Raw genomic sequence first — 22,363 nt, 5'->3', positions numbered from 1 at the left:
GGCCTCCTGTTGAGAAGGAGGATGGTATAACTGAAGAAGAGATTGAGATGGTCGATGACTATAAAAAGGCTTTGTCTCACCAAATTGAGTTGACCAAGAATCTGAAGAAACAAATCACTCGGACTCATTAGTCTTTCGATGTGCTCCAGTATATGAAGCAGAAGTGTTTGAAGGCTGCCAAAGCAGAATGTCAGCAAGTCAAAGAGCAAGCACAGAGGTGAAGAGTCCAGGCCGAAGAGACTGAAACGGGCTGATGAAGAACAAAAACTGTGGCACAGAGAGCTCCTTGCTCAGCAGTCAGCACACCCAGAGGCCAGGTCAACAAGATATTATGTCAATCTTAGGGTGTTGGAATAGCAAGTGAGCACTCGCAGTCGAGGTGTGTAATTTGTTTTTGTTCGTTATGTTTCGGCAACTTGTATGTTTCCATTGTCTGCTCTTGTTATATACTTTTCTATTGTACTTACAGAATCTATTGATCTCATGGGCCAGCACCCTATATCTTTTGTTTCAAGTCTCAGATACTTATTCATTCGCACAAGAACACTTAGTCTATTTAGTTAGCTATGGACTCAGACTGCCACCTCAGATGTTTGCCTTCGTGCGCACGACTGAGGTAAGATACTTTACAATTCCCGTTTGTTTACCTTTACTTACTTCGAGCGGAGTATCTGTTTGTTCCAGGTGAATACACGCAGACATTTGCCTTTGCGCGCATGACTGAGAGTGTCTGTTTGTCCCAGACCCGTGCAAGTTTGTATTAATCCTTCACAGGGAACTTCGGGCAATGTTATGTTTGGTACACCACCAACCTCGGACGGTCCTCCTTCATCGTCAATGTTGACCCCCGCATTATCATCATCATCATCAACTGTCTCAGCCTCCTATAAGACACCCTTGTTTGTATCAGCTTCCACTGACGTTGGGAGACAGGTGATCACAGATGCACCTTGGTATTCAACTTAACTGGCTTCTGAATTCCCTCTGGATTCGTCCATTTCTCCTCTACCAAATGGGCCACCTCTGACTTCTAAAAAGGTCACATTGCCCAGCACTCCCAAGTCATGTACCATCCTTGCTAGCGATGACAATGAATGGACTGAATGGACTGTCAGTCAACAGGTGAATCCCTCACCAGCTTAAAGAGAGGCAAATTTGTGACACATCAAGAACAGGCACCATGTCAAGGAGAGTGCTACTGGAGATCAGAGTGTGAAGTGACCTAACAGGATAACCACTGATGGAAGTACCACGACTGAGAACACCGTGTTTGACAAGGACTGACCTGTCCGTGTTTTACCAGGATCACCAAATCGGGAAACGACGGGAGTTTCCATTTTGAAACCTTCTTTATACCCTCTCATACTTCTCATTAAGGTTCATTTCCCGTTTGACACTCGAAACACTGCTACTGTGCTCGCTGGTGAACACGATGAGCAGGTCTTGCCTCTGACACTCCCCTTGGATAGTATCTGCCCCTCGTGCACAACCTCTTCCAGCTTGTCCCACTTGTCTTCTGCGACGCACTCTGCTACCTGCTGTGCCTTGTCACGGTCTTCATCAATAATCTCCCACCTGCTGCACCTCGTTTTCGTCAACAATCTCCTGCCTCCCGCAGCTCGCTGTCTTTGATAATATCCCACCTGCTGCATCTTGTCTTCATCAACAATCTCCCACCTCCTGTGACCCATCTTCTCCCACCTCTCGAATCTAGCCCACTTCTTGTCCTTGAGTCGGACCTTGACGTGCTCTCCTTGCCACGCAGATGAGCTAGATCAGATTGTTGATGGTCAATATCGCTCCTCTGACTTCACACTTGTTCATGATGTTGCAGGGGATGTTGTTCCTCCTTTTCAGTATCAGAATAACACTGCTGAAGGCATGCAGTTGCAAACTGAAGGCAAGCAGCTGAAAAAGAAACAATGTTGCTCAGGTAACATGTTCTTTTGTGCTGACCACTGAATGGTATTGACTCTGACTATTTGCCAGTGTTGTATATTGCAAACGTCCGTAATAGGACCAAAGCTCATAGTGAACGAGCAAGTAGACTCGTGCGTGTGGTATGTTTTCAATGCTATGTCTTTCATTCAACATTGATAATCATTCCCACCAGGTTGAGGATCTGGACAAAGCATCGAGACCATTCATTTTCCTATATATTGCAAGGTATGAGTACTTTTGTTCTTCCTTCATGTTTTCTTACTATTGCCATTCTACAGACCAGAATCCATCTTATCGAAGAATGGAAAATCTGTGATCCATATATCTCCTGCCTTACAGGCAGCTTTTGATGCGAAGGGAGATCACTGTCCCATTATGGACATTCATAAGACGGCAATGGCATATGTTCGTAAACAAGTACTGAGCAGCAAGGACATTATTGCGATCAATGCAGAGGTTCATCAGGCACAGGCTGAGAAGCACCAAGTCATGAACAAGCTTCAAAATCTTCAGGAGGCTCATAGTCATGAGCTTTTGGCTGAGCAGCAATGTTGTCAGGCAGTTGAAGCTCAGCTTGTATCACTTACCCAGCAACTTGAACTTAGTGCATATAATATTTAAGCCTTTAACGAGACGACGTCAATGGACATCTACATATACATTACTTGCAACTTCTACTGCAATCACTTAATTGGCTACTACGTACATACATTTATGACTGGTTAATCACAACAGACAATACATCTACTTAGCATGCATGGTATATATCCTATTGATCGTGTTCCGATTCCAGATATCAAGAAAAACTTTGGTGTACTGTGCTGCATGATCGTGAATCATGAAACTGACACTTTTGCGTATCCTCTTGATACCTTTATTCCCACATTCAGCTGCACTGGTGTTTACAGCACGAACACGATCATCAAATCGCATTTCATTGCTTGCAAAACATGCTTTACCACAATGAGTGTGATCATGAGCATGCATTTCATCAATAAGGAACCGTGTATGCTGGAAATAGCGGGCTTCATGGATGAAGCTGTAAGGTGCAAGTTGACAAGCAAAGTCATAAATTATGACTTTTGGTGCAACTGGAAATTGGGTGTAGATTGCAGAAAAGACATCATTTCGACCTTCTGCAACTGGGATAGAGTGAAAAGCCGAGACAGACAGAATGTGTGCACCAAAGTACGAGGATGCCACCAGTGAGATTGTTTTTGGAGTAGGTTTTGTAGAACTTGTTGCAGTCATCCATTTCTTCTGCATCCCGATCAAGTCCTTGGTTGTCATACCGAAGTTTTGAGTATATACGTCATTTCCGTATCTCTGGTAAGCCATAGCATATGCCTATTTTCTCCCATGGCTCAGATGTGGGCTGAAGCATGGGACTAGGTTCATGTTGTGCTAAACGAGTGTAAACATCATCCGCACGAGCTGCAAGCCAACCTGCAATATTTCGGATGTCATTTGGGATGGGACATTGCCCATTCACATGTGCATTGATGACAGCTCCGAATGCTGGACATATACTCTGTAACCAGTTTGGTGGGTTCCCTTGTTCTCTCAGTTGTTGCAATGGCTCAATTGCAGCCACTGGTATTAGCTGCAATACAATATCAGGTGCAGCAATTTGTTGAATGAGATCTCGATACGTCCGATAATATGGGCTGTTTGTGCCATTTGAACAATAGAGACAGATGAAAGATGACAATTCTGGGTATTGCGCATCGATCTTTGACATGTCTGGCAGGATATTAGGAATATGTGTGACTGTAGCATCTGAAATTTTGTTCACTGTGGTACAAATGTCCTTCTGAGGGATAGCTGGAAGGCATCAAGCACGATATGATGATATGGAGTCCACCCACTCACTCCTTTCATCAACAGAGGTTGGTGGTGAGATGGACTTCGTTAATTTGGATACATGAGTTCCCAGACTGACTCCGTCCGCAATTACAATGTCAGGAGATGAGCCGCATGTAGGGCATTGCATACCACTGTCAAGACACTGTCGTTGAGTGAAGGCAAACCAGACTCGAACAAAGGTGTCATCCAAACAAAAGCTATTTTCATCTCCAGCATCTTGATAGGAATGTCGCACAGTCAAACAAAATGCAGAGAATGGTGTCTCCGATGTGGTGTATGAATTTGTGTATGCATTCAACAGCTCGTGCAAAAATAACATTGTGTTGTTCCAGTTGAATATACCATGGTCTCTGAGATTAGGGCCGATGTGACGACAAGAATGGCAACAGACTGGACAAGGAAGCAACTCAATTGATGCCGTTCGTCGGGCAGTAAGTCCATATAACACAGCTGTCTTCAATACTCGAGGACCAGAATGGCCTTGGAGGACCGCTTGCGCCATTGATAACCCACAGACACACTGTGATGAATCTTCAACTGCGAAGTGAGAGTCGGTTGACACTTGTCGGAGAGGAAGGGTAGCTTATTCAGCAGGTAGAGCACACCATTGTGGAGGAGGAATAGGGAGATATGAGATAGCACGATGCTTTGCCAAATTAACTCCACATTGTGCCGCAATCGCACCCATTTGATGACCATCCTACATGTTCACCATAAGTCCAGCTTCCAATGCAAAAGCTTTCGCATGTGGCTTGTGCTTGCAAGCATCTGAGTAGCGGCACGAATGACAATGCCAACGGCCATCTTGCTGCAATGTAACAACAACACGTTTACCGGACTCATAGCGACCCATAGCTGATGCACAAGAGAAAATAAACTTGTCATTGAAGGGTGTCAACTGTAATAAAACTGCAGGAGGGGCCGGGAACGGAGCAATAAGTGGGAGGCAGCACAAGGTGTCGATGAAGGAACACAGGGTGTCCTGGTGGATACAGACATGAGCAGCCTTTCAGCATGGACACATACACGCAACCCCATATTCATCGTCACTCTGAGGTAGGTAGACCACATGAAAGTAAGATCCAAGCTGCGAAGGTCCAGTCAGTATGAAAATTTTGCCATGCATTTGTTCTCCTACCTGTAGAACTTCCTCTTCGCCATCCCAATCCTGCAATACCCACAGATCCACACTAATCCTAAAAACAGCATCCACTGCTACTAAAGCATCCCAGTACAAGGTGCGGGTGTACAGATCACTGGTGTGCAGCAACACAGAATTCCAAACGAGGTCATCATTTGGTGCATCAGACGGTGTTGTCTCCAGTAGCAGGCATGGCTGCTCCAACACATTCAGCTGGATATCACCTTTGTTCGAAGGGGGAAGTACTGGTGACTCTACTATGAGCTGGCAGTCTGCTGAACAAGTAGATCGAGTCTGCGAGATGAGAGTTTGCACATGTTTGCGCTTCTGACCAGCGCTCGTCGTAAGGTTATTGATAAGTACACGACTAGAACCACTTGGTCCACGAGCCGTTGGTGGTAGCACTGTAGGGTTCAGAGTCTGAATGACGAGGCGGCTTCCACGAAGTGGTTGGGCAGACATGGTGGTTGCAAAGACAGAGTGCTGCCCTAGTGTCACGTTCCAGAGATGCAATGTTTCTTGAATTCTTCGGGAAGAACCGGACATGATGGATGCACAAACGAGCACATGAGGATACAGATGACGTTAAAAATCAATCACAGACTCACCATTCACTCATGGTATTGATGCCAGTTCTGAATCCGAACATGATTTGCCCCCTTCGGCATTCATGCCAGGTGTTGTGGGCCTAGTCAACATGAGTACTCAGATAGTTATCACTGCTCAACTTGCTCACCTTCGATGTCCTCAATTTGGTCCTTCCACACAACATCATTCTCCGCATTGGTGGAACCTCGAGGGCCAATTGAATCGCAGCCACGTCGAAACAGAGGCAGAGATAGGGTGTGATGAAGCGCTGCTGTATGAGCACGAAGAAGCAGGTAGATGTACAGTGTAGGAGGAGGTGCAGTCGACTGGTGTGGCCTCAGATAGGCAGTGGCAGGAGCATAGTGTTGACAGTGATGGGGAGGTGAGGTTGATGGTGAGGTAGTATATAGGCAGATAAAACCCGAGATATCGAGATGTACCCAAAACAGGTAGTCCGTGGATAACAGTGACAGTTCAATACAATGTCAGAAAGGGACTTTTCAGTCCTTGTATTCTGACGGAAGTCGGTCCCAACCTAACGACTCACTTCCTATCAAGACAATAAAAACAGAAGAAGTGGTGGTCGAGGAGTTGCATAATCAAGAACAGACTAGCAGTCTCCTTGAGGAAGGAACATCTGCGTGATCTACCACAACGTCAATTATCGTTTGAGCTTGGACCACACTGATCCAAGCTCATTGCTTACTGTTCAGAGAGTGAGTCTGTCATTTCTCATTCAAGTTTGGACCACACTGATCTCCAGTCATTACCCACTGTTCGATCATTGCCAATAACAACACCTGTTCACATTTTGATCAAGATGACTATTCTATTCACAAATGTTCACAATCCTACCTCTCTTCAATCTCAACACTAATCCCTGCCCCCATGACCACAACCTAGAAGTTGCATCAGGTAATGTCCCCACCTGGATCTCTGAGTTGTCTGAATGGTTCTTTCTCCTCCTCCTTGGATTTCAACAGCTCTGTCAACTCCCCCCTGCCTTTCAACTCCCCCCTGCCTTTCAACTCCCCCCTGCCTTTCAATGGGTCTCTCTGTGTTTTGCGCTGATGTGCACTGCTCTCACAACCTTCTTGTGCAAGTCGCAGTACTGTATAACTAGTGATTTATTTTACTTTTTGATTAAACATTATCAGTAATTACTTACTTTGTCTTGCGGACCCATTGATATCAATAAAGTTATTGTAAAATGTAGAGTGTATTTGAGTGTGTTTGTGAATTGATGTGATCGACAATTTGCTCTGAGTTCTTGTCGTGGTTCTTGATGACTGGAGTCCTAAATTGTCAATCTATTTTTGGCTTATATAATTGTAGAATATATGATTAATAGTGTTGGTTTTAAGCCTTTACGTCAACTTAGCTGTAACTACTTGAGCCAGGCAAAACTATAATTACACAAGCCATAACCACTTGTCAACTCCGCTATTTTTAGCTCAGGCCATGGCTAGAACCAGCAACAAGCTGGAGCCATGGCAACACTACTCCTGGCAGTATACCCCATGAGAAAATTCCTACAGCTCTGGTCCTCCAGGATGGTAGGTGACCTATTCCTATGCAAATATATGATATATATACACAATATAGATACATCATAAAGGTGACAATATCTTTCTCTACAGTCCAATGTCTCCTCCTACCTACACTGTATCATATTTTCGCATTTTTCACAGCATTATCATTAGATAGCCTATGTAAACTGTTTGCAGATAACTTATGGTACATATATGAAGCCCTCCCATGGCTATGATAATACAAAGATATGTCAGAGTACTGAGATCAATGATATAGAGGCAAACCCCACTATCATACAAATGTCATATTTTACCCATGTCTAGGGTGAAGATTTCATTAAAAATAGGTAGAATACATTGTAGACCACTTAAATATCCTATGCTAATATGTGTTGTGATGGTGAAAGTGATGTGGAAGTATTGTGGTTTCAATTTGTTGCATTATTATGGTGAGACCACCCATGCATAGACTGTTGGTACATAGTACTTTTTCGATGTTTGGACTTTTTGACTTTTTGACAACCTTTTTCTTATCTATTGTATTCCCCTGCTGTCAATTATTCATGGATCCTTCTAATAGTTGAAGACTGTATTAGGTGGTATATATAGTGTACCCTTTGATAGTCCAATTATAAGATTTCACTATATTTATGTCTCAGAATTCTTATCAGTGAGAATAGGAAATATGTGCTTGATATCATTATTTTGACATATTTATACCTGATCATGGCCATGGGAGGGTTTCACATATGTATTATGAGGAATATAAAATATAGTACAGTGTATGCAGGAGGAGACTTTGGATTGTAGACAAGGTTTCTGATATTGTTCTGGTATATCTATATGATAAATATATCCTATATGTGCATATTAACAGCCCACCTATGGTGCATGGCGCCTAGTCACCGCTACTTTGGACAGCAGCCAAATTGGTCGATGAAAATTTCTGCAACATCATGTGTACATGTTTAAGCTTTCATTAAGCTACCTTGAGCTTAGAGTGACTTCATGTAACAAATATGATATTGTTCTACTCCAGCACACTGAGCACAGTAATGATGAATGCCTCTCTCAAAAAAACACTGCCACCAAGCCACCACCGGTGAGCACGCCTATCTGCTTGACTAGTGTTAATTACCATATATAGTAGTTCCCATGCCACCTGGCCAATTCTTAGATACAGGAAATTTAGATCTCCCTCAAATTTTGAGATATGGGAAATTGGTCTGGTAGATCAACTCTGATGCTTGTTCAGAGTGTTTCTGTGAGAGTAATAAGGATTTGAAACATATCTGCATGTATGATAAATTTTGTACAAAAGTAGTGGTGACTAGGCGGTGTGCACCATACCATCCTAGAGAGCTAGAGCTGCAGGAAATTTTTTCTTAGGGGGTGGTAAACCACCAAGAGGATGTAAATATCCCAAGGGCTGATCCTACTAACCTATGCTCCCGATATATTGTGTATACTAGTGAAGAGATATTGGAAATCATATTTTGAAGCCCATATACTTAAACACTAAAAAATGTGAAACACTTCTTTCATAATGTGTCCTTGGGGAAGACAAGGTTACAACACTACAAGGAATAGTCCTTGTGTCCTGAGCTTCTAACATGTGGTACATATATACAAAGTCATTGTAGGGAGCATATCTGCTGGACAATATATCAAATACCTGAAAAATGCGAACTAGTTTATGCTTTTGAGAGGTATGTTTGAATTTAACATATATACTGATGTAGGACACTTCAGAGGCTCAAGAAAGTGGTGTTATATATTTATGAACACTTTAATATATGATATATACAGTCAGCACAGCTCCCCTGCTAAAGGGGCAAAAAAGAGAATATGTTTTAGTCCTGGGGTGCACATATTGTTGTTAGCATTGCAGACTGCTATACACGCTCTTATGCAATAAAAAAAGTGGTCTATTGTGTCATTTTATGTATGTACATGCTAAGCTACTACTTATACACAAGAGTGAATAAGGGGAAAAGCTGTAGTGAAGCAGGTAGAGCCAGGGAGGTATGTGGGAATAGTGAGAATATTAGAATATCCCAATTTGGTGATTTTTCTGGTAATAGCACTATTTTTGGGAGATCCTGATCTTTGGATTTGTGCCTGGTATCATTTGGGTGACATGCGAGAAGCGCTATCTAGGATGTTAAGCTTCAGGCCAACAGCTCCGAAACAAACTTACAAAACACATTGTGTCTTATTGGACATGGTTAATCATCATGTCGGAAATTTCCTATTTGGGATTCATGGCCTTGCAACGGGTTGCAAGGATCTAATGACGAGCCTAGGTTCCAATGTGTTACAATAAAAGAGCATTATGTTACAATTATGTCACAAGCTGGTTGCAATTGTGCCTTTCAATGAAAGTTTCAACCCAATTATCAATATTAGCTGTTGCCTGCAAGTCGGCTTGCAATAATTGAAGCTGATTTCATTGTCTCAATAAATATTGTTCAGTTTGAAGTTAATTCGAACATCATTGAAACCAACAAAATCAGATTTTAATGAGCACTAATCTGACTGCATACTACTGTAATACACTGCAACAGTAGTTCTAGTTCCTTCTCCAAGTTCGTGTTTCTCACTGCTCTGCTGACAATGATATAGCCACTAGCCTACCCCTCTTTCCTCTTCCATGGCCCCGTCGACCAGAGGATGAAGCTGCTGGTTGCAGCATTTCCACACTGTCAGGAACATCAGGAACTGGAGGGGTTTCATCAGCTGCGAGCACAACTGGAGCAGCAGGGGTTATAGTGGCAGTAGTCTCGACAGCAGGGGTAATGGCTGGTGCTAGTGCAGTGAGGGGAAAGGCAGGTGGTGCAGCCAGAGCGAGTGTCGGTGAACTGGGGAGAACCAGAGAGACATGGTGATCATCAGTAGTCAGAGAGTCTGATTCTCGATCTTTGTGCCCTGCATTAGCGAGGGCCAAGTGCATTAGATTGGATGTCAAATGCTCGCCTTCAGCATCTGAAGTTGCGATATTGGAAGATGATGTTGACTGCCAGACAACGATCCTGATTGCCTAGGTGAATTTGGACCAGACAGCATAAAAATAGATTCAGACAGTGATAAATAAAACAAGTACCTTTGTGAGCGGCTCCCGATTTCTGAAAACCATGGACATCATAGGGTCCCTTTCCTGCCTCATAAAAAGGACAGGTGGGAACTTTAACAATGTTGAACAACTACCTGGACCAGTCATACCGAGCATCTTCTGGATTTCAGGGATTGTGTCTTGATTTGTAAAACCAATGTCAAAGTACGATGGATTGAGACTGAAAATTTGACCTGCCATCACCCTTAACTTGCCAATAGCGCTCGAGTGACTGCCTTGAAGTTGTTGTTCTAGCTGCAGTACATAATAACAATCATTGTTAGGTCACACAACATAATAGACTGACATACCAACAATTGAAAATGTGAAGTCGGTACAAACCAATGGAGATGGTCTGGAAGAAGTGAGTATAGCTCACTCATGAGACTGAGCTCTTCGGCACTTTTGCTGGCATAGTGACTTTTGGATATGATTGCAGGTGGAGGGTTTGGCACAGGGAGTTTAAGGATATGATGCTCAGGTGGGAACATCTCCACAACAATTCTGTACTTGTGGGAAAATGTCGAGAGCTCGACATTGAAAACTTTCAACTCATCTGGAACTTGAGCACTTGAACGCCGGCATTGATTAGATGACAAAGTCTTGTTCTTCTCGCCCAGAGTATGGTTCTCATTCTTGAGTGCCTGGTTTTCCAACTGCAAGTGCCGAATGATCTTAAGACATGAGAATCAGTATATTGAATAGTTGCAAGCATTACATGACTACAATACCTCAACATCCCCATGTGACTATTGCCTGCGGCTGTTGGAGACTGTTTCAGATGACTGATGACTAGCAGTTGATGAGATCCCTGCTGTAATAGATAGAGAGTCCAAATCATCGAAGTCCAATTCAGATGCATCAGATTAAATGATGTGACAGGGAGCCTGCTGGGGCATAATGTCAATGAGAGAGATACCTGCAGTGGGTTGAATTTCAGACTCAGTGGTTATAAAAAAATATGATGGGGCAGATAGCTTATAGGTGCGGCAGTCGATGGGCAATGTCAGAACAAAAGGAACATATGGTCATACATGAGGTAGCTTGATATTGCAGTATAGCACTGATAATCAAACAAATTAGCCTCATGGCTTGATGGGAGGCAGATAAAATGATGCAACTTACCTGTAGACATAGTGACATGAGTCATAGCTGCATTAGTTTATGTTGAGAGGTTGTAGCTGCTGTTCCATGATCCTCAAAGTATTGTCAAACTGAGTCTTGTTGATGTAACACTTACAGTTACAGTGTCAATGAACGACAAAGTTGGTTGAATCTAGGTTGAAAGACCAATTGAAACCAATGGACTTGGCAAAAATGTCAGCATATTATTACATAATCATCTGTCATTGACAATGCGGCACTCAGCATGTGGTATAGTGCATGTGGAGAGCTGTAATTAAGTGCAATGACACATCTAGAAGTCCTCTTCCAATGAGTTAGGTTTGATCACATGACTGACATTCACCTTTGAGTAGTCCGATACATGCTTTTCAAAGAAAGTTCTGCACCCAGATCCCGTGCATCAGATCACCAATGGACCACTGAAAATTTGGATATGTGACTCACAGAATATGATTAATCTTGGCTCGCTACACAATGTCGATAGCGCACATAGGATTTTCGACCTCCTTGCGCCATCTTGGGTAGCTCATGGTAAATGGGCTTCATGAGGAGGTCTGTCAGCTGACAGAATGGAGCAGACAGGACAGCATGCTTATGGTCTGGTGAGCTGTGGAGCAAGCCGGCCATGTTACAACATCAAGGCTGCAGTGGCGCATTGCTGGTCAGGCACAAGCACTTGGTCTTGGCCAACTCCAACCCAACAAGGAGCCTACTGCTGGGACTGATGATTGTGACAATGTTGCAGTGAACCCATTGCTGCATGACTTGGCTAATTGGGGATGGAATCCTTACAGTGGTGAACCGCTGACTCTACACAAGATGGTCCTTGAACTACTGCAGGCCGGTTTTCATTCTCTTAAGCTTGACCAACTTTTTCCAAACTTGAGTATGGCCTTGCTCGATGAATCTTCGATGGTGACAGCCTGAGGATGGTGTGGATGACATTTGAGGTAGCTAAAGAGCAAGCAGGCAAATCAGTGTGCATACCCTTATCACGGTTGATGCGCTCGTTGGAGAACATAAGGCCAGGTAGTCTCCAGACCAGTGGTTGTGCCGTCCTGGGTGCCTAAGTGATGGATTTGAGGCTACCCACTATGGAGAGCCAACAACCAATATTGTGTGAATCTTCCAGGTCATCAGCTACAGAGAGCCAACAACCAATATTGTGCAAATCTTCTGGGTCATCAGCTGCAGAGAGCCAATGACCAATACTGTGCAAATCTTCTAGATTGCCACACTGTCATGAGTGCCCAATGCCCCTGCCAGCTAAAACAGGACGGCCGGAGACAGCAGCCAAATTCACCAGGAGGGTCCAGGACCATTTCGTTCTGTGCAGTCTGGGTGAATGAATGAAGGGGGGGAGGGAGATGGTGCTTACCCACCTGCAACAACAGCACAGACACAGAACATGACAGAGGAGGCCCATTTCATCCCACTTGTGCAACTCCCTGCACATCCACCTGCTAGCATGGTATTACAGTTAACATGCCTGGACCTAGGCTAGGTCCTGATTGATAGCAGTCGGGACCACTATGACTTCATTATGGCCTGGAAGGCCTCCCAATTCCATCATGATGGCTGTCCTCCTCATGTAGATCTAGACTGACACATGTTGCCCCATGCATTGATAGTGTTAATGTTGTACTCTCGTAGGATCGGATCTGAAGAACTTCAGCCTCAGCTCATATGCTGTGCCCCTTTCCCAAGTACTGTCCCTTATTTCAAGTACTAATGAGAACATGTCCAAAGGTCTGGACAAGTCTCATAGTTATATCTGGATGACTTCCGGATATCGGAAACACGTATAAGGCTAATCCGGACAAGTCCAAACTAGAAACTAACAGAGTATAGACTACCTGAAGGTAGAGCCGAGGATATAGACTATCAGAATTGATCCGAAGTCTCGGAGGATGACAAGAGTTAGATAGACTCAAGTCCAAAGAATAGAAAGAGGACAATCTAAGATGATATTCGAACTGAGGTACTACAGGACATACATATGTATACATGAGTTTATATACTAAGAGAAATAATGGAATGATCAATAAGCAGAGGTCCAAGGCTATGTATGAAGCATGTGCAAAGGTTATTAAATGCGAGTCGGAAATGAACATAGGTTAACGGATCAGTAAGCATACCGGTAATAAGTATAACTGAAACACCGGGAAGAGGAAATACTGAATAGGCTGTGTTTAATGTTATATGAACAGGAAATGAATTAAGAAGCTTATCTATATCAGATTGGAAGCGGATCTATGCATTGGACTGGATTGGATCTAAGGGTCCAAAGTCTGGAAGAGAAGCGTGACTATATGAGATATGACAGATAGACTCAAAGGCTGGAGCGCCTCATGTACGTATCTTGACATAGAAGAGGCGCCTCATGGATCTTATCTCTGACTCAGATAGATCCACAGATACGAACTCCTCCCGAACTATGTAGGATAGACCCTATATAACTTAGACACATATCATTGTATTCTTTACTTTGATCTAATTGGTGTACCCTAGAACTAGTACAATCCCAGTACTTGGTTTTCCTTTGAACATCCTTTCAGAGTGACTCCCAGTCCCTCTGTCTTGAGCGCACTTCTAAGGCAAGCCGACGCTACCTTAGCCATATCATCCATTAGCCCTACAGCTTGACAAGCCGCTGTGCTTACCAAGCTCATCGGAGGATACCTCAGGATTCCCCTGAGCTTAGAACCCATCCTTCCATCTTCTCGAGACCGCTTAGAGACTAGCCATTCAGCTATGGAAGGCTCAACCAATCCAAGTCGTAACACATGTGAGCTTCCGAACACACGATGAGATGCCTGCAAGAATGTCCATAGTACATTTACCATATCTAAAAAGTTGAGTTGAAGATTGATTCACAAATGAAATTAAGTCACTGACTTTCAGGTAGGTCAATTTCACCGACAAACTTCTTGCAAAGCTCTTCAAGCTTGTCCTCAGTGTTCTGAGAGTCCAGTGAGATTGAACACTTGTGATAACCGATCAAAACAGGAAGGGTGTCCTCATCATCGGCTGTCTGAGAGTCCAGCATCAAGACAGAACACTTGCAATCATCGATCAAAACAGGAAGGGTGTCTGTTCAGATGGCTTGGTTGGCGAGACTAGTGAGGTACTTGCCAGGGCTGTAGCAGTCTAATTATTCAGAACATGTTAACTAGGACAACATAGATTAAGTTAAGAATGTGCAAACCTTCTTTCTTGGTGTTGGAGCAGGTGATGATACATGAACTGGTGCAAGAGTAGAAGCAGCAGTAAGTGGCATTACTATGTCTAAATGTCAGTTCAACAGGGAGGCTGCCACTGAGGCATGCCAGAGGCTTCTCGTACTATCACAAATACATATAGCAGCGCTTAGCATTGCACTTATGATAGTATGGTCTCCATCTGAATCCACACCCTTGCCCACTCTCATGAACCTTCGCCCAGTTCTGAATCCAACCCATGTATACATCTTTGAATGACTGAGGGCAATCCTATCTGTGGAGGCCATTTCCCTGAATAGCCAAATTACCTGGACCTGCTGCGCCTCCAAGGTGTACAGCTGGTGAAAAACTGTTCCACCTCTCAAACAGTTGTCACAACCTTTTGGGCAAAGGTAGGAATCAAAACACTTATTGAAATGTGTGAGGACTAATGACCATTGGCAGTCAGCCTCTAAATCATAGTGGCAGTAATGGGCTGTCACTGAGAGGTCTTCCAGTTGTCACTTTTTCTCCTCTGGAGTCTGGTCTGGTCCTTTGTAATTGCAGCAGGTGAGAGGGAGTGTGGTGTACAGGATCATGATCATTGTTGAAGAGGAAGCTAATAACTTGCCGCTTTAGTGTAGGACAATGCAGTCAAACAAATGTCAAGGTGAACAAATCAGTCACAAGTAACCTACTAACCAGCTGTAGTACTATTAATACAAATTTCCTTTATGTGAAGGAACATATCTGTATTGAGGGTATCAACAACCAAAGCCTCATTAGGTCTGCATGAAAGCATGAGGAGGACATCTTAAATCAGAGCATACCATGGGATAACAGTCTGAGAGCGCCGCTGCATGCATGGTATCTGAGAGTTGGTGCTGAATGATGGGAACAATTATATTATGTCTGATGGGACAGCTAGAAATGGAGTGGGACTGAATGACTTTGATGAATGCATTGTAAAATAGTCAGATACAGGCCTTACAGCAAATTATTTTGGGCTTTGCACCTTATTCACCAGTGGCAGTCCTAGATTGCCACTGTGGACAGGGTCATTTTTTTGTGCAAGCATGAGGGGGACATTTTAAATCAGAGCATGCCATGGGATGGCAGTCTGAGAGCGCCCCCGCATGCATGGTATCTGAGAGAGATGATAGATAGAATATTTATGTGGATGGTGAAGGGCATGCATGGGCGGCAGGCTCAGAGTGCCATTGTGTGCGTGCATGAGCGTGGCGGTGCCCATTCCTACCTTTTGTTCAATCACTACAGGAGAATGTTTACTTTATTTATTATGCTTATTTTGGCCTGGGAGACAATCATATTGTCAAGTGTTTTTGACACCGCAAAGTTTCTACTTTCACCAGTGGCAGTCTGAGAGCGCCGCTGCGTGCATAGTATCTGAGAGTGGTGGGAGAGAAGGGGAGGGATAGAATATTTATGTGGATGGCGAAGGGCATACATGAGTGGCAGTCTCAGAGTGCCACTGCGTGCATGGTCAAACAGTGGTGGCAGGGGGGGATGTTGATATAAAGGGCATGCATGGCAGCCATCCGAGAGTGCCACGGTATATTTTCATATTTTGGGAAGCCATGTTGGGAGCTGCATGGCGGCCGTCTGAGAGTGCCATGGTATATTTTCATATTTTGGGGAGCCATGTTGGGAGCTGCATGGCGGCCGTCTGAGAGTGCCATGGTATATTTTCAGATTGTGGGGGCGGGGACGGAGAGTAAATTTTCATATTTTTGGGGAGCCATGTTGGGGGCTGCACGGCGGCCGTCTGAGAGGGCATTCCATTAAATTCACTGCCTAAAGATGCCAATCAATAACAGTATTGTAGAGAGCCAATACATACTCACTTGGTCATGGACCACAATAAATTTGACGAGTTGCCTGTGCATCTCCTCGATAGTAAAATCCGGTGTGTCATCTGCAAGTGCTGACCCACCTAGCCTGGGTCGTGAACCAAAGACCCCCCCTGCCAGGGGGGGAGGGCAAACCAAATGACTCAAGATACTTATTTGGGTCCTGGTTAAGCTAACCCGAACTGCCGTGTAACCATTAAAAGCCAGAGCCAAACTAGCCATAGCTGAGCCACAGCATTACTAGGCCCAATGCTTATGGCAAAAAATGCAAAATTTGAGGAAGTCATGGATATACCAGAGGACAAGAGGTTAAAAAGTGGTGGTTGGGTACAAAATTTCCTGCAAATGTGAGCCAAGAGTTAATATTTTACACCATATCAATTTTCTGCTGCAAGTTGAATGCATGAGTTCAAACCAGCTGTGTTTCATTTTGAATTTTTGTTTACTTTTTTGAGAACGCTGCTACTATTTCTCTACTTGAAGGCCACATATATAAAGGAAGATAGAAAGATAAACAACTTAGTGCGTTGTAAGATTTTGATTTGTTGCATGCTGTGGCACTTGCTCGCTCCATGTCTCTTCCTCCAAAAAAATAATACTGTCCACAGCAACACACTAAGACTGACCTCAACAGAAGATCAAACTCACAGTGTCATTGTAAGACTATCATCTAAGCATGCTCTCACTGAACCCCTCCCCTTCACTTTCATGTCTTTTTTTTGAAAAATAATTTTTTTGGGTTAGTAGATTTATCTTTATATCTGCCTTTTTTTGCCCTTCCACTGTGGCAGTCCCAGAGTGCCACTATGGGCAGAATTCAAAAATAAATTCCTGTGTGAAGCATCCCTTAATTCACAGTGGCAGTCTTAGATTGCCACCGTGGACAGGGTCTTTTTTTTTTTTTGTGAAAGCATATGGTGTACATTTTGAATCAGAGCATGGTTATTGGATGGCAGTCTGAGAGCACCACTGCGTGCATATTATCTGAGAGTGGTGGGACCATAGACAGGGTAATTTATTTTGTGCAAACAAGAGGTGGATAGAGGGCAGACATTTGAAATCAGAACATGCCCATGGATGGCAGTCTGAGAGTGCCGCTGTGGTGCATGGTGAGATGGCTATATGTTTTTTTTGGAGGGTGGTGAGGAGTGCCAGTGGTGAGATGGCTATATGTTTTTTTTGGAGGGTGGTGAGGAGTGCCAGTGGTGAGGAAGCTGATATCCTTATCTTGCAAGTGGAGCATAGACTCATTTTTTGATGAGCTCCACTCGCTCAGTGAATTGCATATAGTAGCTAGATTCAGGCATCATCAAAGTCAACGCACAGTGGCATTCCCACAAGATGCGCACCACTTTCATGAATTATGAATTCCAAGCATTATTTTTTTTAGAAGAGACATGGTAGAGTGAGCTTGAGTTTTTTTGCCCTTCCACTGTGGCAGTCCCAGAGTGCCGCTGTGTGCATGATCTAACAGTGGAGGGAGGTGGCAGATAGTGGTAGTCTCAGAGTGCTGCAGCTCTTATTCACCAGTGGCAGTCCTAGATTGCCACCGTAGACAGGGCCTTTTTTTTTTGAAAGCATATTTATCATGCTTATTTTGGCCTGGAGACAATCACATTGTCAAGTGTTTTTGACACCGCAAAGTTTCTACTTTCACCAGTGGCAGTCTGAGAGCGCCGCTGCATGCATAGTATCTGAGAGTGGTGGGAGAGAAGGGGAGGGATAGAATATTTATGTGGATGGTGAAGGGCATACATGAGCGGCCGTCTCAGAGTGCCACTGCGTGCATGAACGACTTTGATGATGCATTGTAACATAGTCATAGTCAGAAATACAGGATGCGCGCGTAACTTTTGCTTTATTCATCATGCTTATTTTTGGCTTTGCACGGAGTGCCACTGGAGACACGGTCTTTTTTCTTTCTTTCTTCTTGCACTTTATCTTTTGGCTGTGAAGCCATGACAGTTAGTGCTGCTGCATGTAGATTGCCATCATGGACAGGGTCATTTTTTTGTGAAAGCATGAGGCAGGCATTTTAAATCAGAGCATGTCATGGGAGGGCAGTCTGAGAGTGCTGCTGCATGCATGGTATCTGAGGAGTTGGTAGATAGAATTATTTATGTGGATGGTGAAGTGCATGCATGAGTGGCAGTCTCAGAGTGCCACTGCGTGCATGGTCAAACAGTGGTGGCGGCATTGTCAAGGGGGGGGGGGGGGGGATGTTGATATAAAAGGGCATGCATATTTTGGGGAGCCATGTTGGGAGCTGCACGGCGGCCGTCTGAGAGTGCCATGGTATATTTTCATATTTTTGGGAGCCATGTTGAGAGCGGGTATATTTTCAGAATGTGGGGGCGGGGACGGGGTAAATTTTCATATTTTGGGGGGGAGCCATGTTGGGGGCCGCACGGCGGCCATCTGAGAGTGCCATGGTATATTTTCAGATTGTGGGGGATGGGGATGGGGTACATTTTCATATTTTGGGGGAGCCATGTTGGGGGCCGCACGGCAGCCGTCTGAGAGTGCCATGGTAAATTTTCATATTTTGGGGGAGCCATGTTGGGTGCTGCACGGCGGCCATCTGAGAGGGCCATGGTATGTTTTGAGATTGTGGGGTTTCATCTTTTGGGGAAGCCATGTTGGGGGGCCGCACGGCGGCCGTCCCGGAAGGCCAGGTTTTGAAATCGTGTCGGCTATTGAAATGGGACCGTGGGAAAACCTAGGACTGCCGTTTTTTTGGCTGGTCCGGAACCTGAAGGTGCTCATAACCTTATCAGCTACTAATGCTACGAGGCACTCCGCAGCTGTACCACTCCGCCGGCCCATTACTTCATTTGCAATTCCGCTTGTTCATGCCGAGATTGTCATGGATGACTCGCTAAAGAACGACGACACTAGGATCACATACAGGGAGCCACAAGAAATCGAGGTCATCCGGGTTGGAACAATGGAATCATACAAAATGTGCCGTGTGCCGGTGTTGGAAGGTGGGAGGAAGCGAGGGTTTGTACCGCTGCCCCTGAGATACCGGGATCTATGGCTTGAACTTTCTTACAATATCGTACTGTGCTCCAACCTATGGGAGCTTTGGGAGGAAGAGGGTATGAAGAAGTTGAAAGGCAAGAAGGCGAACATGGTGGAGACTTGTCGAAAGAACACAGGGGTAATGCTTGTCCAACACATGCTCACTAGGCGGTTGGTTGTGGAGCAGTTACTGAAGTTGGATTACCTCACGGAACCTGGCAAAGAGAGCGTCCCACTTTTGGACGAATGGAAGATTCGCATGTGTCGTGATTGGTGGAACAAGAGTTATGATGAGGCTTTCGCTGAAGGGCGCGAATTCCTGTCAGCGGATCCCGTGACAGCTCCAAATAAGGCATTCTTCGGTAAGTCTATTGCATCCGCCTGTGCTCGACAACGCGTGACATGTTGTCAGAAAAAGGATGGAATATTAATGACCAAGGGAAGGAATCATTGTCCCCCCCGTATCCTTCCATGTGGATCAACGGTCGCGTTCAGGGAATTCGCAAAACGTTTGAACGTACCATCAAGCCACAGGCACTTGACGAGTTGAAGAAGCCCAGCGAATTTCACGAAACTCGGCATTTGAAAGATGGTGAGCTTCCAGGACGCTGGCACGAGGGACATAATCCTTGTCCTTTCTTCTGGAGTGCAGCACAATGGGAGTGGTACAGCGAAGGTTAATAAGACTATACCGCATCATCTCTTCTAAGCTACTGACGATGTGACGCGATTCAGGACACAGTTTTGCAGAAACTCCAGTCGCCTTCTTCAATTTCGTCCTCAGGAAAGAGCCTAGTTATGCGGATGTCAAAGAATTTGAGCACGATGTCAAGAGCATTGCCAATATTATTTTTCCTAATGGTAACGGAAATGACTGTGACAATATCCAGGGAATTGTAGGCTGGACTCTGGCTTGGCGAGATGACCTGGAGGGAATTCGTGGATTACCTGAGGCAGAAGTGGAATCTAGATGAAAATTCCTGCAAGCCTTGGGAAAAAAAGAGTATCAACATCTTCTCTTGCATGCTACACCCCATGTTCAAAAAGCCTTCTATTCTAGATGAAAAAAACCCCTTCGATAGCTTGGAAGCGCAGTTGATCTTCCAGGGATTCATGCGCCGAGGCTCCGAGAACAGAGATTGGAATCCTGAGGATCAGATCCTGTGGGAATCTTTGTTGAGAATGAGCCCAAAAGAATATGAGCCCGTATGGAAGAAGGTGGTAAAAACCATTTTGGAGGAGGAGAAGTCTGTGCGAGATGTGTTGAAGGATGCGGGGAATTGGTTGCAACATTGTGAGTGTTTGCAATGCTGGTTTCATTTCCCGTACACGCTATACTGCGTCGCCAGTAAAATGACTCTAATGGTGATACTTGCGTCTCAGCTCAATCCATGGAGGATACCGAAATAAGTCAGGTAGAACGTCAAGCTCAGCCTCATGTTCATCTTGAAAACGTTGATCGTGGCGGCGCTTCTGCCGATTCCAACTCGCCTCCAAAAACAACGCAGAAACAGTCCACAACATCTCATCAATTGCCACCCATCTATGGATGGATGGTTGCATATGTTCAGAACACCATCTCCTTGGAGACATTTGAAGAGAAGCTTATAGACTCTTTATCGAAAGAGCATGAGAAAGGCATCAAACAGTTCATCGATGACATTCGTACGATTTCTCCTGGGAACGATCAGGCATCAAAGGATGCCCTAGATTTGTTCGTCAACCACGTCAAGGCAGTAGAAGCTAGAACAGAGGCTGAACAGTTGCATAACGAGCTTCTCTGATTTTGATCTTGTTGAGCTAGCTTCCCGTCACAATCACCGCTCTTCTTACTGATGTATCAATATCAAGGAACTTGGAACAGATGGCTTGAAGTAACAATTGTAGTACAGCTTTCTCGAATTTACTTGCAAGGTCGCCCTGCATTATGTAGAACAAACGCACATGTCACAAAATTCAAATTCAGTCACACAGAAAATTGAATGTTAGAAACCTACACATGAGCAAAACGTAAAGTTACGAGCGAGTTCGAGCCGACGTAATATAAGACTTTGCAAAGTTATGATGCAAAACGCGACGATACGATGTGCTCAAACGGTTTTGTCCAACTTGTCTCACCCTATGAATTGCAATACAAATATAAAATGATGCCGTTGCACCTTGCCACACCAGGCTTCATATATGCCTATTTGACATGTAAATTCCTGGTGTGCAAGTCCAGTGACGTAAAACTTCAAGTAACTCGCGCAGACTGGTGTTCGAGTCGCTGATGCGCTTACGCCTACGTTGGTCATTTACGAGACGCAAGTTCAAACGAGCTTCACGTGCATCACAGGCACAGGCTCGCGCAGCACAGGCTCGCGCAGCACAACGACTATCGTGCGTCAATGTTGATATCCGACGTTCATCATCCTTTTCCTTAATCATATCTTCTTCCAGTTTGCCATCACCTTTGCCAACTTCATCAAACATGAACGAAGGACATCAACCAACTGCCGAAGAGCTTGATCAACAAGAGACAAGCAGTCGAGGAAGATTGCAAGGATGCTAGAAGGGAGTTAGAGCGCTATAAACGTGAGCCACTGACACCCAATGCGGGCGAGCGTGTCACTGATCTTGTATGGTTCGTACAGCTAATCATTATCCTTCAGCGCATGGAGAAAAATTACCCGCTATTGTTCTGTGTTGCAATGGACGTTCTTCCAGCACAAGCATCTTCAGTGCCTTGTGAGCACGTCTTTTCATCCAGCAAAGAGACAAACTCGCTCCGCCACAGCAAAACGTCTTCCGAACTTATGGAGGCCCTACAAATACTCAAGTTTTCGTTTAGGCAGGACAGACTATGCTTCACAAGGGATTTTATTGCGAAGGAAGAAGACTATGTGATTTCTGGACCTGTGACACAAAGTGCTACTGAGGAGTTGATACATGCAGGGAAGTTGGATGAACTTCAGGATCTCGTT

General features: G+C 44.5%; 6 protein-coding genes across 6 annotated transcripts; 2 read left to right on the top strand and 4 right to left on the bottom strand.

Annotated features, from left to right (window-relative positions):
* Positions 1 to 589: 589 nt before the first annotated feature.
* Positions 590 to 2,562, top strand: F5891DRAFT_1197281 (uncharacterized protein; the record flags this gene model as incomplete). The annotated part of the gene is made up of 8 exons (XM_041368458.1): positions 590 to 616; positions 669 to 728; positions 775 to 933; positions 1,470 to 1,745; positions 1,780 to 1,933; positions 1,990 to 2,060; positions 2,114 to 2,166; positions 2,220 to 2,562. The coding sequence occupies 8 exons, from the start codon at positions 590 to 592 to the stop codon at positions 2,560 to 2,562; spliced, it is 1,143 nt and encodes a 380-aa protein (XP_041218315.1).
* Positions 2,563 to 3,253: 691 nt separating this feature from the next.
* Positions 3,254 to 4,126, bottom strand: F5891DRAFT_1197280 (uncharacterized protein; the record flags this gene model as incomplete). Its single annotated transcript, XM_041368457.1, has 2 exons — positions 3,254 to 3,765; positions 3,814 to 4,126. The coding sequence occupies 2 exons, from the start codon at positions 4,124 to 4,126 to the stop codon at positions 3,254 to 3,256; spliced, it is 825 nt and encodes a 274-aa protein (XP_041218314.1).
* A 381-nt stretch (positions 4,127 to 4,507) lies between these two features.
* On the bottom strand, positions 4,508 to 5,410 carry F5891DRAFT_1197279 (uncharacterized protein; the record flags this gene model as incomplete). Its single annotated transcript, XM_041368456.1, has 3 exons — positions 4,508 to 4,789; positions 4,841 to 4,894; positions 4,946 to 5,410. 3 exons carry the CDS (start codon positions 5,408 to 5,410, stop codon positions 4,508 to 4,510), a joined length of 801 nt encoding a protein of 266 aa, XP_041218313.1.
* A 4,257-nt stretch (positions 5,411 to 9,667) lies between these two features.
* F5891DRAFT_1197278 (uncharacterized protein) lies at positions 9,668 to 11,315 on the bottom strand (the record flags this gene model as incomplete). Its single annotated transcript, XM_041368455.1, has 5 exons — positions 9,668 to 10,108; positions 10,172 to 10,435; positions 10,492 to 10,854; positions 11,215 to 11,243; positions 11,306 to 11,315. 5 exons carry the CDS (start codon positions 11,313 to 11,315, stop codon positions 9,668 to 9,670), a joined length of 1,107 nt encoding a protein of 368 aa, XP_041218312.1.
* Positions 11,316 to 13,859: 2,544 nt separating this feature from the next.
* F5891DRAFT_986465 (uncharacterized protein) lies at positions 13,860 to 14,585 on the bottom strand (the record flags this gene model as incomplete). The annotated part of the gene is made up of 5 exons (XM_041377780.1): positions 13,860 to 13,913; positions 13,969 to 14,057; positions 14,112 to 14,153; positions 14,204 to 14,339; positions 14,514 to 14,585. 5 exons carry the CDS (start codon positions 14,583 to 14,585, stop codon positions 13,860 to 13,862), a joined length of 393 nt encoding a protein of 130 aa, XP_041218311.1.
* A 4,657-nt stretch (positions 14,586 to 19,242) lies between these two features.
* Positions 19,243 to 21,184, top strand: F5891DRAFT_986464 (uncharacterized protein; the record flags this gene model as incomplete). The annotated part of the gene is made up of 5 exons (XM_041377779.1): positions 19,243 to 19,762; positions 19,813 to 20,076; positions 20,136 to 20,227; positions 20,301 to 20,694; positions 20,784 to 21,184. The coding sequence occupies 5 exons, from the start codon at positions 19,243 to 19,245 to the stop codon at positions 21,182 to 21,184; spliced, it is 1,671 nt and encodes a 556-aa protein (XP_041218310.1).
* Between the last annotated feature and the right edge of the window lie 1,179 nt (positions 21,185 to 22,363).

Source organism: Suillus fuscotomentosus (assembly GCF_016647785.1).
Source record: "Suillus fuscotomentosus strain FC203 chromosome Unknown F5891scaffold_119, whole genome shotgun sequence".
In the NCBI taxonomy this organism is placed as follows: Eukaryota; Fungi; Basidiomycota; class Agaricomycetes; order Boletales; family Suillaceae; genus Suillus; species Suillus fuscotomentosus.
Note: the sequence above shows the minus strand (reverse complement) of the source record. Positions and strands in the feature narration are given on the sequence as shown.